Genomic DNA, 16,715 nt, shown 5'->3' with positions numbered 1-16,715 from the left:
CTCTTCTTGCCATCCTTCTGACTTGCCTGGCCAGAGTCACAGGATCTCAGCATCCCTGCTCTCTGAGCCCTGGCATCCAGGTCCCCTCTCTTTCCATTCCCCCCACCCCCTGCGGTTAGATTCTTAATCCTAAATGTAAACCATCAAACTTCTCCCCAATTGCTCTGATGAGGCTCACCCCTAACCTCTATCCCAAGTGCTTCTCAGTTGGGCTTTTTCCTTCCCCAGGCCTCCCTAGCCCTAACCCTAACACTCCCTTGCACACACTGGAAAGATGAGGCTTCAGATCATACCTCAAGCCAGCAGAGTACCCCAACTTGGGATTCATGTCCCTCTGGTCACCCTAGGGCCTTGGTTTCTCCTCTAATCTGCTTGCAGAACTGCTTCTTGACCCGTCTGTCCCACCTCACAGGAGCCAAGGGAAAGAGACCATTGATCTCTAGGGTTGTTGCGTACAGCTGTGCAGGCTGTACACTGCACAAAGACACTCAGCCACCGGGGCAAGTACGAGCTGAAATTCAGCCTTAGGCTCTGCTTGCTGAGGTGTTTCTTGTGGTGTGGGGCTGGGTTCCCCTGAGGATGAGGTGCCTTTTTCAGATTTGCCTAAAGCCATGTTTGGGCTGGCTGTGACCCTGGATGTCTGTTATTTCTCCTTGCAGGGTAAGATGGGAAATGCTCTTCCTTCCTGAAGGAACTGGCCTGGGAGGGAGCCGTTAACCAGGCTGGAGGCCTTCCCCAGCCTCAGCTCCTCTGGCGCCAGACAACTCAGGGTCGTCTGCAGCTGCTTCCCCGGACCAATGGGAGGTGAGGTAATGTCAGCACCCACTCTTGGCTGTCAGATTTCACCAGATTTCAATGGCCTGCTTGGGACTCCAGGGTCACCCCTCTTTCTCAGTCTTCAGCTTCTCATCATGGGGGAGCAGCTCTCCAGCCAGCAAGAAGCACTTTGGTGGCCTGGGAAGGATCCCCTTTCTCTAACCCTCCTGGCCCTGGAATCCTGATTGTTCTAAGCCCTCCTCCGACTTTTGAGGTCCTGAGCCAACAAATCTTACAGAAGAAGATAAAATAATAGAATTTTTTAATAAATTTTTTTTTTTTCCCAAACAACTTCTGTTGATCTTCACCACACAGGGGCCACGGTGGAGAGGAAAGTTCTCTCCAGGCACCCTAAAAAGTGTCCCGGGTAGACTTAGGAGAAAAGTATTCCTCCAGTGTCGGGAGGCTGAGGGGGGCTAGGATAAGCAGGGGCCTAGGGTTAGCCTGGCCCCAACTGAGGCATCCCTCCAAAGGGCTCCTGGGTGGGGCTCCCTTCCCGGGAGCTTCCAAAGGCTCTGCTGGTGGAAGATGCTCTGCAGACAAAAGCCCCCTCTCGAGTCCACGGTGGGCACTGGGAGAAGGGGTCAGCGGCTGCCTGGGGTGCCCCACCCCAGGCTTGGGGAGGGAAAGAGTTAATGGCCGGACTTGGGGAGAACAGGGCTGAGCCACCCGACGCGACCCCGTCCTCAGCCAGCAGCCCAGAAGGCAGGGAGAGGCGGCCGGTCTGTCCCTGGGGAGGGGACAGGAAGGCCGGGGCGGGACGGGGTAAGGGGGCGGGTGGCCCGAACCGCAGCTGGGGGCGGGGGCGGGGGCGGGCGGGGGACACACTGGCCTCTTCAGTCTCAGCACCGCAGTCAGAGGTGGTGGGGCGCCAGGAGCAGGAGGCAAAGCAGAGGGGTGGGCAGCCCGGCCGAGAGCGCCGGGCCGCGGGAGTCCGGGGGCGCCTGGCAGGCGGCGCCCGGGCACGTCTGCTCCCCCCGCTGGTCCTCGCCTCCGTAGCCCCCCCAGTAGTCGTCCTCCGTGGGCGCGTCCCCGCCCTGGCGCCCCCGCGGGTCTTCGGCGGGCAGGTCTCGGTAGAGGGTGGAGGGGTCGGCGGGCGGCGCCCCGGCCTCGGCCACGCCGTACAGGTGGTTGGACGAGCTGTTGCCGCGCGCGCGGCTGCCGGGCCGCGTGGGCGCCGCGGGCGGGCACGCCTGGAAGTCGGCCTCGCGGAGGGCGCGCAGGTCGCGGCCCTGGCGCTCCGGGGGGGGTGGCGCAGGTCACGTCGGAGCTGGACACGCGCGCGCGCTGGAACCAGGCCCAGAGCGGCCGCGCGCGGCAGTCGCACGCCCAGGGGTTGGCGTTGAGCCGCAGGAACTCGAGCGCGGGCAGGTCGGCCAGCGCCTCGCCGGGCAGCGAAGCCAGGCTGTTGTTGAATAGGTAGAGGATGGTGAGGCGGCTGAGGCCGCGGAAGGCCGCGCGGTGCACGCCCTGCAGCCGGTTCCCGTGCAGCAGCAGCCGATCCAGGCTGCCCAGGCCGCGGAACACGTGTTCCGTGAGCAGCCGCAGGCGGTTCCCGTGCAGGAAGAGGTGGCTCAGGTTGGCCAGGTCCGCGAACAGGTCATCCTGGGGTGGGGGCGGTGGGGGGCGGGGGGAGAAGAAGAGAGTGGTCCTCAGAGGCAGGTGGGGAGGAGGGGAAGGAGGGGGAGCATTGTGCTAGAATGGAAAGGGTTTGACGGTTTGATTTGGAGAGTTCTGGGTTCGAATCCCGCCTCCCCTAACCCATTAAGAAGTTAATGTGGGGAAAACAATATCGTTGAGGTCAGTAGTTCTTAAATGCTAGTGCTTTGAATCCCCTGCAGAGCCCTGCGTGCTGTGCCCCCCCCCCCCCGCCCGGAGTTTCTGATTCAGCAGGTCTGGGGTGCGGCTGTAGGATCTGTTCCCAGGTGGTGCTGATGCTGCTGGTCAGAGGACCACACCTGGAGAATGAGCACCCCCGGTTTGCTTAAGCATGCAGGCTGGGCGCCCAGACTTCCTGACTTCAAATCCTGGATCTATCAGTACTAACTGCCACTCTGGGCAAGGCTCAGTATCTCTGACTCCGTTTCTTCAGCTGTAAGATGTGGAGATTAAATGAAGCAACATCTATTAAGTTACTTAGAACAAGATTTCCATGAGGTAGGCATTCGGTGGGTTGGCCACTGTTGTTAACTTGGCCAAGCCAGTAATCTCTCTAAGCCTGTTTCCTCATCTATAAAATGGGGATGAGTGTACATCCTCCTGTGTTGGTGCTGAGGATTAAGGAAGACAAGCCACACAAAGAGCAGATGGGTGAAGTGCTGGGCCCAGTGCCTGGCACATTGGGATTCAGTCCAATGAAGCCCACAGGCTCAGGAGTGAGAGCCCAGGGCTTCAGATCCAGCTTGCCCTCTTCCCAGCTGTGTTATTTTGGGCAAGTTATTCAGCCTCATCCAGTCTCAGTTTCTTTAGGATGTATAACTCAGCGGGCTGAGGGAGGGTTAGGTGAGATCATGCTGGAAGGATACGGCACCCGGTGGGCACATAGACGACCATCAATAAATAGTGGTTATTACGACAGTAGGATCTCAGTTACAGTTAGGTCCATCCCTATTCCTCTAACAGAGGAGCTGCCTGGGGCTCAAAAGGTCTGCTATTCTACTTCAATAGGATATTAGATGGGCCGGGTGTCAGCTCCACCCCCCAGAGGCAGCAGAGAGGGGAAGGAAGGCTGTTGGCTAATGCCCTGCATCACTGGCCCCCTTAGAGGGCTGTCCCACCTGCCTGCCTGGGGCTGGGGAGTCCCAGAATCAGGCCTTGTTAGTGCTGGAAGGATTTTGAATGGTGATTCAGAATTAATGGGGGTGCAGGAATAGGTATAGGTTTGCTTCTTGGTGGGGGGTAGCAGGCAGGGAGCTGGATTCTGCCTTTTAACCAGCTCACCAGTTTGGTGGTGGTTAGCCAGACTTGGGAGTTAGTGCTTCCGGGCCCACTGGCCCAGCCCCACTTTTTATAGAGGAGAGCACTGAGACCCAGAGAGACCAAGGGCTTGCCAGAGAGGGGCCCAGAGCCCCAGTACGAGGTCCTCCCCTCTGTGCAGGACATCACTGTGGTCAGCAGACTCAGAAGGTCTGGTTCTCAGGGATGAGAGCATCTGCTGTGTTGAAGCCTGCTCACCCCTGGGTCCTGTTTCCGGGCTGTTTCCCACCCTTTCCTGGCTGGGGGATGATCCCGCCCTTCCCACCCAGGAGCCTAGGTCTCAGGCTCTCAGGTGGGGGGAGGGCGTTGACTCCCAGCCCACACCCACAGCCTCCACCTTCCTGTGCTCCTGCGTTTTCTCGCCCCCTCCCATCTGCCTTCCGCCCTCTCCGCTACAGGAACTGAGCCTGCCAAGAACCTTCCTCTTGGCCACATTGAGATCCGTCCCCTCAACCTTCTTGGCTGTCTCTGACACCAGCGTTCTCTGCCCCCTGCTGCCACAACCCCATGCCCAGCTCAGTGGATTCTCTGCACGCCTGTGGCCTCAGCCTGTCCCAGCTTGGCCTGGTGCCCTTGTCCTTCTCTTCCTGGCCCCCAGGGAGTGCATTCTGAAACCCTTCCACCCAGACATCTAGTTAGGGTTTCCCTTTTTATGGAATGTCAGCCATGGGGGGACACACCCGGAGATACCTGGTCAGAATCAGTATGCGGTGGGGGTAGAAGCAAAGGTCATCGGCACTCGGGACTTCCAGAGGTCAGGAAGGGAAGACCAAAGGTTCAGACGCCCCAGAAATTCAGGCACCTTTGATCCACAGCCCCAATTTGGGGGCTACAGAATCCTTTGATCTCAACCTCTTCTTCTTCCCCCTTTTCCCTCTTGCAAATGTCCTGGCCCTCCCCTCGCTGAGCCTCTGTCTGGGGGTCCATACCCCTCCCTTCATCCAAGCTGTTGCCAGATCCCACAGCCACTTGCTGGGCTGCAGCTCTCAAATCTGGGCCTTCCTCTCTCCCCGTTAAAACGTTCTCTGTGCATTAATAAGCTCTTGACTTTCACAGCCCTCACCCTCCCCACCCCGTGCCCCCTCCCTCTGGGCTGAGAGCGGCTGCTAAAGTCATTCACTTCCATTTCGAAAACCACATTTCCCTCACCTCCCCGCAGGTCAGTTCACAGCTCTCTGCATCCATTTGGAATCTCAGCGCAGCATCCCTGCCCCCACCCCCCCCCACCCCAGGCCCCCATAGCATCCAGCATCCTGCTCTTAAGCTTGCCTCCTTCCACCTTCCCCACTCCAGTCTCTGGCACTTAGCTGCTGGGCTGTGTGACCTTGGGCAGCTCCACAAACCTCTCTGAGCCTCAGGTTTCTTCATCTATGAAACAAGGGACGTGAGACAGTTGATCATTAAGATCTAGCCTCATCTGATATTTATGAGTAAGTGAGTCCTGGAGTGTACCTCACTCATTCAACAAAGCTGTATTGAATGTCTGCTCTGTGCCAGGCACCCCCACTCACAGTGCTCACCAATCTCTGCCAGGTGTCACCGTCATTGTCTGCGTCAGAGCCCACACTGGGTGCCAAGCTCTTTGCTACCCAGATCCCATGTAGTAACTGAATCATCACAGCCCCACGAGGCAGATAATATTATTACGTCCCTTCCGGAGAATAGGAGAGGGAGGCCCCCAGAAGGCAAGTGACTAGCCTAGGGTCCAACAGCTATATGTGGTGGAACGTGGGCGTGAACTCTGGAGTCAGGCAGAGCGGGGCCCGTTTCTAGGCTGTGCTCCTAAATGGTTGGGTGACCTCGGACTGGTGCCTGGACTTCACCGAGGCTCAGTGTCCCCAGCTGTGGAGGAAATGATGCTTACTCTGAACGACACATTGTGCTGAGCCCTTTGCAAGTAGCATCTCCTTTAATCCTCACAACAAGCGTCTGAGGCACAGGTCATTTCCTCCGCTTTACAGATGGATCCATGGAGGCTCAGAGTGGTGAAGAAACTTGCCCAGAGCCACACAGCAAGCCAGAGGTGGGCCTGGGATTCACACCCAGGTCTGCCTGAGTACGAAGACTGCCCTTATGTACCATGCAGGCTGTCGTGATTGAAGGAGAGAGCTGGTGTTTCTATCCTCTGGTTCTACTTAAGTAGGAAATAAGCTCCTGGAGAGCAGGGACGCTGTTTTTGCTCACTTGAATCCCTGGCACCCAGAACACCACCTGACATGTAGTAGGTGCTCCATAAATACCCACTGATGAATGAACGCCCCCTGGTACAGTGCCTGGCCTACAACAGACAGTCCTTGAGAAACTCCGCCCCACCCCGCCTCCACCTTCACCTTCCTCTTCCTGAAAAGCTGTGGCCCCTCGCCCCCTCCAAAGCTCCCGTCTCGGGAGCTCCATCTTCGGTCACACCTGCGTCCTGTGGATCTCGCCCCAGCCGCACATTTCCTCACCTGCCTGTATCATCTCCTGGCCTGGTTCTCCCAGGCCAGCCCCAGGCAGAGGCTGGCTCGCTCTTTCTTCTCTACGAAGGGGCCAGGTGCGGAGATGCTCCCTCCCCGTGATACCCCGCACCATTCACACCGTTTCAGAAGGACCCCCCCACCTCCACCCCCTGCATCCACTCAAGGCCCCCTTTGCCCAGACCTTTCCTGAACCCAGGTGCTGGCTGCCATTCGTGGCCTGAGAGACAAAGGGTCAGGTCATCATGACATGATTTATTCTGCACTGAACTACGTGCTTTATATTCACAAACTCATTGGCTTTTTATAGCCATTCTTTGTGGAAGGTCTTATTTTTATTTTTCCCATTTTATGGATAAGGAAACTGGGGTTCAGAATGGGGAGGCAACTTGCCTCGAGTAAGTCGGAAAACAGCAGAGCAGGGATTCAGACTCAGGCTCCCTGGCCCCAGATTCGTCATTCTGAACAACTAATTGTATCGGTAAGGAGGTCAGGGTGTCAGTAGGAGTCGTCCAACTACTAGGAGTAATACGATCATGATAGCGCCCGTATGGAGGGTGGCTCTGGGCTAAATTTTAAACCTTACAGAGCTTCTTGGATAAATGTCAAGTACTACCATGATTGCCATTTTATAGATGAGGAGAAATGAAGTTGGAGAGGTTGAGTCATTTGTCTGAAGCCATACAGTAGCCAGGATTTGAACCTCGGTCTGGCAGCCTCCAAAGAGTGTGCTTTCAAAGACCAGCCCACACTGCTGTCCTTCCTGACCCCTGTCCCCGGATGGAGCCTGGGGAAGAGGTCTGAGGGACAGAAATTCCTGAAATGTCATCAGACCCCGAAGGCTCCAGTACCATGCTCTTCCTGGTTGTGTGGCCCCAGGAACTTCTGTTCCGTGTCCCTACTGCCCCTACCTGTCCCCTACTACCAGGCTGTTGGGAAGGTGAGACACGCAAGCCCCCAATCACACGGACAGTGGTTTAAGAGAGTTGATGTGTACAGGCCTTCTATCGGCAAAGTCTTTGGGGTCCCGGGCCTCCGCTTCCTCATCTGTAAGGAGACAACCTCCGAAAGGGCGGTAGGTGTGAGATGAGGTGGCTGAATATACTTTGTAAACCCTGAGGTGCTAGGCAAATTTAGGAAGCAAAGGAAAGGGAGGGAGTATTCTGGGACCCACTTGTGGCCTCAGTATCATCCATGAAGATGACCCAAATCTCCAGGATCAGGTCCAAGACGGGTCATTTCACCAAGGCCAATGTTAAATGAGGCTTGTTTCTCTTTTTAAAATAGTATTTTAACAAGCATTTATATAGTGCTTACCGTATGCCAAGCACTATTCTAAGTGCTTTACAAATTATTCATGCCCTGAACGCTTATAAAATCCCTAGGAGATGGGGGGCTGTTGCTGCCCCCGTTTTACAGATGGAAACACTGTGGCTCAGGAAGGTTAAAATTTGTCACACGCCTGTAAATGGTACCAAAGTCGATGTATAGTCCTTAGCACAGTGCCAGAAACACAGTGTGTCTCCTAAGTCGTAGTGGGCGCTACTGTTACCATTTTTTAGGCAGTAATAATGGCCATGACAGAATTTTCCAGCAGACTATGCGTTTTTCTTGCCTCTCTCCCCGACTAGAACACTATCTCCGAAGGTAGGGAGCTTTGTCTGTTTCCTTCACGGCTGTCTCCTCTGCAGCTATAGCACACGGTGGGTGCTCGGTATACCTGTCAGGCTATTACCCCTGTATCATCATCACTGTCAATATCAGCACAGACCTGGTGTGCAAATCAGCACATTGGTGAGACCAGGATGGGGAGGAGCAAGTGCCTTCCAGGCTTATGTGGGGGCGGGGCTGGGGGTGGGGGTAGAATTTGGAGTTCTTTGCCCCCTTCCAACCAGAGGCTGTGTAGCCCAGGGAGGAATTTCTTCCAGAGTGGTTTGGAGGGTGTGTGATTGCTTCCTGGGGAAACAGAATGGGAGGATCTGGCTGTCAGACAGTCAGCATAACAACAACAATAAACAATATTTAGATCAATGATGATAACAATAAATAGCAATTACTGTTATTCCTTCCGTTTCCAGAGCATCCATTTTCCAGCTACTTAACCGCTCTTTACCCTTTTCTTTTCCTTCTTCCCTTGCACAGGGATGACAGGTTTGGGGGGAATCTGGAAAGGATAGGGCTCCCCCTTGTCCCAATACCCAGTGAGCTGGAGAGAGGCGGAACCTTCCATGGGGGCATAATTACAGGGGCTCTGCCCTCTTGTTCCTCCTCCCCGAGAGGTGGGAGGGTGTAGGGGTGAGTGAGAAAAGCAGCCATTAAGGCCTTCCGGCTGGGTGCCTGGGGAAAGGCAGAGTCCCCCGAAGGCAAACAAGGGGGAAAGGAGGGATCACGGAAAGAGAAACGTACATACACCCAGACAGACATGGGGGAGTGTGTGGAGTGGGCGTGTGAAGGGAGACAGACAGAAGAGGCAGAAGAAGACAGACGGGGGAGGCAAGTTAGTGAAAGAGGCAGAGAGGGACAGAAAGGGATAGACAGACAGACAGACAGACAGACGGGCAGAGGGAGACAGATGGGGGGGTTGGAGGGTTAGGGAGCGAGGCCGCGAGGGACCCAAACGGGCATTGACAGGAAGCTATAAAGAGAGAAAATAAAGAAGAGCCCCTGGCGAGAGTGAGGGGGACAGAAACTTAGGAAAGGGGCGGGGAACTAGAGAAGCTTTGGCAGGAAGGGGGTCCCCCGGGGCCCCCCCGGGCCAGAGGAGCCGGACAGGCCCGGGGAGAGCGGAGAGCGGAGAGCGGCCGGGACTGCGTGCGCATGCGCGTCCCGGGCGGGGCGGGCTCACCTGGAGGTGGAGCAGGCTGTTCTCCTGGAGGTAGAGGTACTGCAGGCTGACCAGGCCGCGGAAGATGTTGCCGGGCAGGCTGCTGAGCTGGCAGCGGTACAGATGCAGGGACTGCAGCCGCTCCAGGCCCTGGAAGGTGTCGGGCTCCAGAGAGCGCAGGTGCCGGTTGTCGCCGAGGTCCAGCTCCTCCAGGGCCTGCAGGTGGCGGAAGGTGCCCGGGTAGATGGCGGAGAGGTTGTTGGAGAAGAGCCACAGGGTGAGCAGGTTGGGCCCGAAGGTGCCGGGCCGCAGCGTGCGGATGAGGTTGTTCTGCAGGAAGAGGCGCTGCGTGCTGGGCGGCAGGGACAGCGGCACGGCGGAGAAGTTGTTGGCCTGGCAGCTCACGGTGGGCGGGGATGAGTAGCAGGTGCAGAGCATGGGGCAGCTGGGGGCCGCTGCGGGCAGGGCCAGGAGCATCAGCAGGAGGCAGGCCGAGTTGGGACCTGTGGGAGAGGGAGGCCAGGCGGGTCTGGGGTCGGGGGGGGGCCGCGGCCGGGCCTGCTGGCCAGGGGCCTGCCCACCCACCCCTAAGGGCAGCGGAGGGGTTCTGGGTGCAACCTCAAGGTTGCAAGAAGCCCTGGCCATGTCTGCTTTTTGAGGCTTCTGGTGTATTAAAAAATAAAGAAATGCCAAGAGGACACTGTGGAAAGCAAGGTTGAAAGCTGTTGGATGAGTGGTGGCCTTTTTTCATTGGTTTTCACTGTGGTAGGTTTGCCCTTGTAACTGTCAGGGCTTCTCCAGTTCCGGGTGCTAGGCCTGATGGTTCTCCGTTGTACGGGGCAGTCCTATACGATGTCTTATTTAGCATGTTTAGCAGCATCCCTGTCCTCTGCCCACTAGGTGCCAGCAACACCTGCCCCCTGGTTATGATAACCAAAATGTCTCCAGACATTGCCAGATGTCCCCTGGGGGGCGAATCGCCCCCATTTGAGAATGGCTGGAACTAAATTGAGAACCTTCGTGAATCTAAGGTCCGTGCAAAACGGCCCTCGGGCTGCCCCGGGGTCTGGCCTTGCTGAGCCCACCGGTGCCTGCAGCCCCCTCCCTCACCTTCCAGCAGCTTTCACCTTGGAAGAACGGGGGCCTGTCCAAGCTGGACCAAGTCACTTAAAAATAATATAAATATTTTTCGAAGTAACTTCTGAATGGCGGAAATCGTTCCGCCTTCTTATGATATGGATGGAGAAGCCGGCCCAGGGAGGCCCAAGGGCCTGGGGCTAAAGAGTTGTGTCTAGGCCCCCCTGTATCCCTGTGCTATAGTAGGAGGTGCAGGACCCACTCATCCATCTCTGTCCCCTGGCCTTCTTGCCCTCACTGCAGCTGATAAGCTTCTGGGCTGGATCTAGCTTGACCTCTGCCCTTTTTCCTGACTTCCAGGTGAGTCCTGGGATTTTCTCCTGGCAAGTTTGCTTGGAGAAAGGGAGGCCTACACCCCACAAACCAGGCAGTGACTTCCTGGGCACACATTGACCGAGAACCTTCTGCTTCAAGGAGTGTGGGCAGAGGGGAGGAAGACAGGCCCTTGGACCCAGGACCTGAGATCCTGGGGCTCTGTGGCTTTCAGAGACTCCAGGGGGAGGACGGAGAGTCTGTGGCTCTTAAGTGGTGCCTTGCGCTCCAGAGGTTGCTGTGTGTGACTGTGTGTGTGTGTGTGATCGTAGGTCCAGGTGTGAGCTGGGTGCTCTCTGCTTACAGTGCTGCTGAGGCTGGTGTGTGTGCCCCCGGCCCCGGCAGGTCCGAGTGTGGCACGGACGGCACGGATGCTCTGCTGTGCCTCCCGCCCGGGTCCAGGGGGGACACGCCCTGCGGGGTGTGTGTGGTGTTCCCGCTCCTTGGCTTCAGGCCCCTCCTGGTGCCGCCTGTCCTCCGCGTGTGTGTGAGTGCGGCCCCGTGCGTGTGTAGGCTGGGTGTGATGTAATAGCTCGGTGACACAGCGGCGGCTGTTCCGTTCCTTCACACCACCTCCGCATTTCTCGGCCCTTCTCACCCCTCCCCCGTGCGGCGTTTCACGATTACTTTCTCCTCCCGAGTTTTTCAGAGCCACGTGGGGTGGAGGGGCCTGTCTCTCACCCCTCATCCGAACCAGGCCGTGGTGGAGAGTGGGAGCGCAGCAGGGCACCCTGGGTGGGTTTCGTGAGGCCTGGGGTTTGGGGCTTAGAACAGGAGATTTCAGAGCTGGAAAGGTCCTCCAGGTTCATGGGACTCAAGTTCTTGTGCTATGCAGGGGACATGGGGGCTCAGAGAGGGCAAGGAACTTGCCCAAGGTCACACAGCAAAGTGATTGGGCAAGAACCAGAAAGGATTCTCCTGATGCCTGGCCACGACACTTCTGTTTCCAGCAGTCACCCTCTGAGCTTGCTTTCCCAAGGACTTGACACCAGAGGAAGTCAAATCCTTTTCTGATCATTAATCCCACCCCTGAGCCACAAAGCTCACGAGAGTGTGAGCTCTGAAGGCCAGCACCCCTCCAGCGGATTATGGAGCTCTTCGCTCCAGCCTCTAGGGCTGACTGGCACCCCAAAAGAGACAGAGGGAAGGATGTGTGATTCCAGAGCGCTCCAGAATCCCAGGGCCACTCCCTGGCCCCAGGGTCTCCTCTGGCCTGGGGGCCAAGCGTGCAGGGGCTGATTTACAACTCCTTGGCTCCCTGCTTGTCCACATGAGGGGGCTCCTCTCGTCTTTCCCCACGCCCCCTCTGGCCAGTCCCCACACCTACCCCCATCATGGCCCACCACCCCAAGTCGGAGATGGTGTTCCCTGCAGGCTCTCTGAGGAGGGGCCCTGAGCAGGGGCCCCCTCAGTGACAGCCGCAGCGTAACCGTGACTCTGTTGCCATTCCTTGCCCTCTCCGCCGGGCAAAGCAGCTGTAACCCAAGGAGCCTCATCCATAATTCAGGCTGCGGCTGTCACTGGAGGCGAGGAGGAGGGGAAGGTGGGGGGCTCTGGGCTTCTCGGCCCCCAGGCCTGGCTGGAGCGCTGCTGGGCAGAGGCAGTGGGGGCTGGCGAGCCATGCCGCTCTCTCCCTCCTCCGCGCTCAGTCCCTGCCCGGTGTGCGCGTGCCCTTTTCCTTCCCCACCCCCTGCTTCCCACAGCTCCTCACCATTGCTCCTTCCCTCCAGGCCTTGTCTTTTCTCCCTCCCTGAGGACCATACGTCCACTCCCAGCCCCCATCTTGTGACTCCCTGGCAAAGACTAGGGCAAGATGCAAAGTGTTGGAGCTGGAAGGGGGGGTACCTCAGTGGCCATCAAGAGCAAAGCCCCCTTATTTCACAGGCAGAGCCCCTGAGGGCTGGGGAGGAAAGGACCAGTTTCGGAGGGAGTAGCTCAGGCCTCCTGACCCGGATCTCTGACAGTCTGCCTTCAGTATCTTTCTTGAAGCCTTCATTTCGCCGCTCACTCCTTATACAGGCTAAGGAGAGCCCCTGGTGACAGCCTCCCGCACCCTCTTGGCTCACCCCATCCTCTCTCTTTCCTCCTCTTCCTTTTTTCTAAAGTCAGCAGGTGATGGCTAGAGCCGCAGGGGAGCGCAGAGCAGGGATGGGCAGAAGCCCTCTGTTATTAAGCACCTACTGTGTACCAGACACTGTATTTGTGCATAGAGTATAACATAGTATAACCCTGTGGATTAATATTATTGCCCCCAACCTGCAGCTGAGCGGAGGGAGACTCAGGCACAGAGTTGCCTCAGGTCATGGAGTTAGTATAGACCGGATGAGTCCATGTCAGAAGAGACTCTCTGACCTTTCTTTGGGAGACCTCACATCATCCACAGAAACCACACCTGAGTGTGACAGTCACTGCCCTTGAGGTCAAGGGAGACAGAAAGTGCACCCAGGTGCACGGGGCTGGGCCAGCCATGATGCTGGAAGGGGTGAGAGCAAAGAAGGGACCCAGGCTCTCTGCAACTTTCCTCTTCTGGGCTCCAGCTTGTGGCTGCTCTAAGGGACGGCCCGTTTGGGAGTCAAAAAGGAATGACCAGTGTCCAGGAGATGTGGCTAGGATTGACCTATGGAGGGAGCGGAGAGAGGCCAGAATATGGTATCGATCCCGGAAGGCTGAGGTGCCCAGAGCCAAAAAGTATCCATTCACCAAGGGACCATCGTCAAGGACTCTGGACCAACACCCCGGAGTCCCAAGGCTCAGAAGCAAGGTTCTCACCCCAGGAACCACCTTTTAGTCCCGAGGCTCTGGTGAAAGAAGGAGCTTGGGGAGGAGGCAGATGCACTCTGGGTGGAGGGCAGGTGCCAGGGTGCTAACCCAACCGGGCAGAGGGGAGCCCTGGAAAAGGCGCTCCCTGAAAGGGGAATCGAGGGCTCTGGCTCTGAAGGAAGGACCCAGAGTCCCAGCTGAGCAGCCACAGCTCCACACCCAAGAGGCTGGGAAGGGCTGGGACCTGGCAGGCAGATGCTGAGGGGGCAGGGGCTGAGGAGGTGGGAGCGCGGAGCAGAATGGAGGTGGTGGCGATACCAGTGACGCAGGGGCCTGGGGGAGCACTGATGCGGGTGACGGAGGTTCAGAGCTGCTGCAAACAGCTTCTCACTCTGCCAGAATGTAACACCCCAAATTAAGCAGCCACTGTGCTGGCGGTGGCTGGATCCGACGACGGCGACGACGACAGGGCCCAGAGATATAAATGGCAGCATGCAGCCAACCAGGGTACCCACCCTTGGAGGCGGCCGCCCCACTCGAATGTCCTCACCCTTTCCCCCTCACAGCCGCCCCCAAGGCCCAGAGCTCAGAGCCCCCCACCCGGGGCTGGCCCAGCAACCACTCCCTGAGAGAAGGGATGTGACAGGCAGGCGCTTTGGGAATGGAGGGCTTCCCACGTGGAAGTGGTTACCAGAAGCCTCTTTGTCTCATCCCTGGGCAGCCCCCCCCCCATCTTGTCCTCTTCCTCCTCCTCCTTCCTTCCCAGCTACATCCCCATCCCACATCGGCCCCCAGCCTCTCTCCCCTCTGTGGTTCCCTGTCCCCAACCAGAGCGCTCATCCTTGACCCTCTTCCCGGCTCCTGACACCCCATCTCTATCCGCCATCCGCGTCCCTCTGGTTGTCAGGCTTCCGATCTTCCCACTCCCCTTTCCTTCCCAGGCCCCAGGGTCCCAGCCCTCCTCTTTCCCATTACCCACCCTGCCTTCCGGATTCTGGGTTCCTCTCCCTCGCCTTCTCTCCACCCCTCTGTGAATCTGGTCTCCTCTCTCCTTCTCTCTTCCTCCGTCCTCACCTGGGTCCCATTTCCCTCCATGCTTTTCCCGTCTAACCTTTATTCCTCCTCTCTCTCCCTCCCCTAACCACTTTCTCCATCAGCGACTGCTTCTCGCTCTCCCCCTCTCTCTGACCCCTTCCCCACCCCACCCCCAATCTGGTCCACACCCTAGTCTGTCACTCAGTCCGTGGAACTATCCCCCTTTCTAGCGCCCTCCATCTGTCTTCCTAAGCAGGGCCGTTTGGATTTCCCTCTGAGCCTCCTATCCACCCAGACAGCCCCTACCCACACCCCCTGTCTTCCCAGGTGACTGGAAAGTGCTGAGGCACGGGGCACGAGGAGTTGCTGAGTCGGCGCTTCCCCAGCCGGCCAGAGTCCTCAGCGTCCCCCGGAGCAGGTGGAGCCCGGGCCGGGTCCGCCTGCCCCAGCGTCCCCCCTCGGTCACGAGCTACCCGCACCTCCCAGCAGGCTCCGAGCCGGGTGCGCTCCTCCAGCCGGCAGCCCTGGGCGCGGGGGCGGGGCTCCGGGCTAAGCTCTACCCGCTCCCCAGGCAAACCCCCACCCCCACAGCGGCCCCACCCTCACGCCCTGGGGGGAGGGGGCACCCCGGCTCCCCTCCCCTGGTTGCCCTCCGCCCACCGGCGGGTTGGGGTCCCTACCTTGCAGCAGGCGCCCGAGCCCGGGCAGCATCTTGTCTCGACGCTCGGGGGAGGGGGCGGCGGGGGGAGGGCGCTCCCTCTAGCTCCCTGAGCCCGCCGGACGGACGGCGGGGACTCCGCGGGGCTCCGGGAGGGCCCGGGAGTCCCCGGGCTGTGTGGCCCGGCCGCGGCGCTCTACCCTGCGCCCCCCGGGCTGCGGGCCTCGGGAGGAGCCATCGGCCCCGACGGGACGGGGCGGGGCGCGACGGGGCTGGGAAGGCTGGAGCTGGCCGTCGACGCCCGGTGCCGGCGCCCCCCAGCAGCGCAGGCAGCGCGCGAGTCCGTCAGTCCGTCGGTCCGTGCGCCCCGGCTGCTCGCCGAGGGAGAGTGGGGACGGCGAGGATGCTCTTCCCAACCACCCCCACTCCTTCCCGCACTCGCTGGCTCCTCCCTCGCTTCCTAGCCAGCCGACTTAACCCTCTCCTGGCCACTAGGAGGCGGGAGCGGCTCTCTAGCCCCCTCCATCCCGGCCCCCTCCCATCCTTGGGGAACCCGGAGGACGGTGTTCGATCGCCTTCGCGGAGCCACGTTTCGAGAGAAATCCTTTCCAGGGGGGGAGGGGCGGGGCGGTGCAGTAGTGTGAGGGATCCCCGTGGACTTGGCCAGTTCCCCCTCCCAACTTTCCCGGGCTCCTGGGTCACCTCCCCCTCCTGCGGCGTCCCCGGCGCCAATGTCCAGGCCTCCGCCGTTTTTCTCGCCTAGATTCTACCTTCCCCTCCGTTCCCAGACCCCAAGCCCGGAGTGTGCGCGACTATAAGAATAGCATATGCAAGAGATTGCGTGTGCAAGATTGAGTGCCTATGAACGTGCACGCGCGCACAAGGACACTTGTGCAGGTGTGACCCTAGAGTGCTTGCGCGCGACCTTTTAAACGGGCCCGAGGAAGGGGGAGGGCACGTGAATGTGCGAATGGGTAAGCCGCTGAGTGCCCACCAGCGTGCGCGTCCGCACTGGTGGGAACCGCGAGGTGTTCGAGAGTTTGGCGCGAGTGAGCTTGGGATGGGTGGCAAGGGTGTGTGCCCCTTAATGCATTGGTGAGCGGGTGCAAGTTTGGGTGCGCGCGCGTGTGTGCATTTTTATGTGTATGTGTGATGTGTCCTAAAGGGAATATCTCATCTCCCGCGTGGGGAGGAGACCATTGATTTCACTCGAGCTTCTTCTTCCTCTAAAAGAGGGGTGCATTCTGCTCTTGTCGGGGTCCCTCCCGCCTCTCGCGGCCGCGTGCGAGGCGGTACCATCCGATCCGTGACCTAAACGTCTCCTTACAAAGGCGGCGGTGACGATGACCCCGGCCGAGACCCAGCCCAGGGCGCCGAGCATCCTGCCCTCTGGAGCCGCCGCGGCTCCGGACAGGCGCGGGGCGCCGCGGGAAGGCGCTTCGGGGACGGTGGCCTTGCGGCACCCGCGGGGTTGGAGCTGCGGGAGAGGCGCGTGCAGCCCAGGCCAGGGCCATCTGCACGCAGCCTCACCCGAGGAAGCGCGAGAGCCCCGGGCGGCCGCTCCCGGGAGCACAGAAAAGGAACCCCTCGCCCCGCTGCCTCGCTCTCTGGCTCCTCCTCCCCAGTCGGTGCCGGAGTCCAACACAGCACCGGGCATACAGTCGGCGCTTTATAAATGCCGGTTTATTTTTCCCATTCCTTCTCTGCTCTACGCGTAGTCTCTCATTCTTCCCTGGCTCTC

The 16,715-nt window shown here is 59.0% G+C and overlaps 1 protein-coding gene across 1 annotated transcript; it reads right to left on the bottom strand.

Moving 5' to 3' along the window:
- Nucleotides 1–1,629: 1,629 nt before the first annotated feature.
- On the bottom strand, nucleotides 1,630–15,402 carry RTN4RL2 (reticulon 4 receptor like 2). The gene is given in 4 exon segments (XM_032414863.1): nucleotides 1,630–2,063; nucleotides 2,065–2,421; nucleotides 9,094–9,575; nucleotides 14,997–15,402. Coding segments are annotated over 4 exon segments (1,263 nt in total). The 5' UTR covers nucleotides 15,028–15,402; the 3' UTR covers nucleotides 1,630–1,670.
- Between the last annotated feature and the right edge of the window lie 1,313 nt (nucleotides 15,403–16,715).

The sequence above is a fragment of the Phoca vitulina genome, unplaced genomic scaffold, assembly GCF_004348235.1.
Source record: "Phoca vitulina isolate PV1807 unplaced genomic scaffold, GSC_HSeal_1.0 scaffold16, whole genome shotgun sequence".
Classification (NCBI taxonomy): domain Eukaryota; kingdom Metazoa; phylum Chordata; class Mammalia; order Carnivora; family Phocidae; genus Phoca; species Phoca vitulina.
The sequence above is the reverse complement of the archived record's forward strand: the minus strand, read 5'-3'. Positions and strand labels throughout refer to the sequence as shown.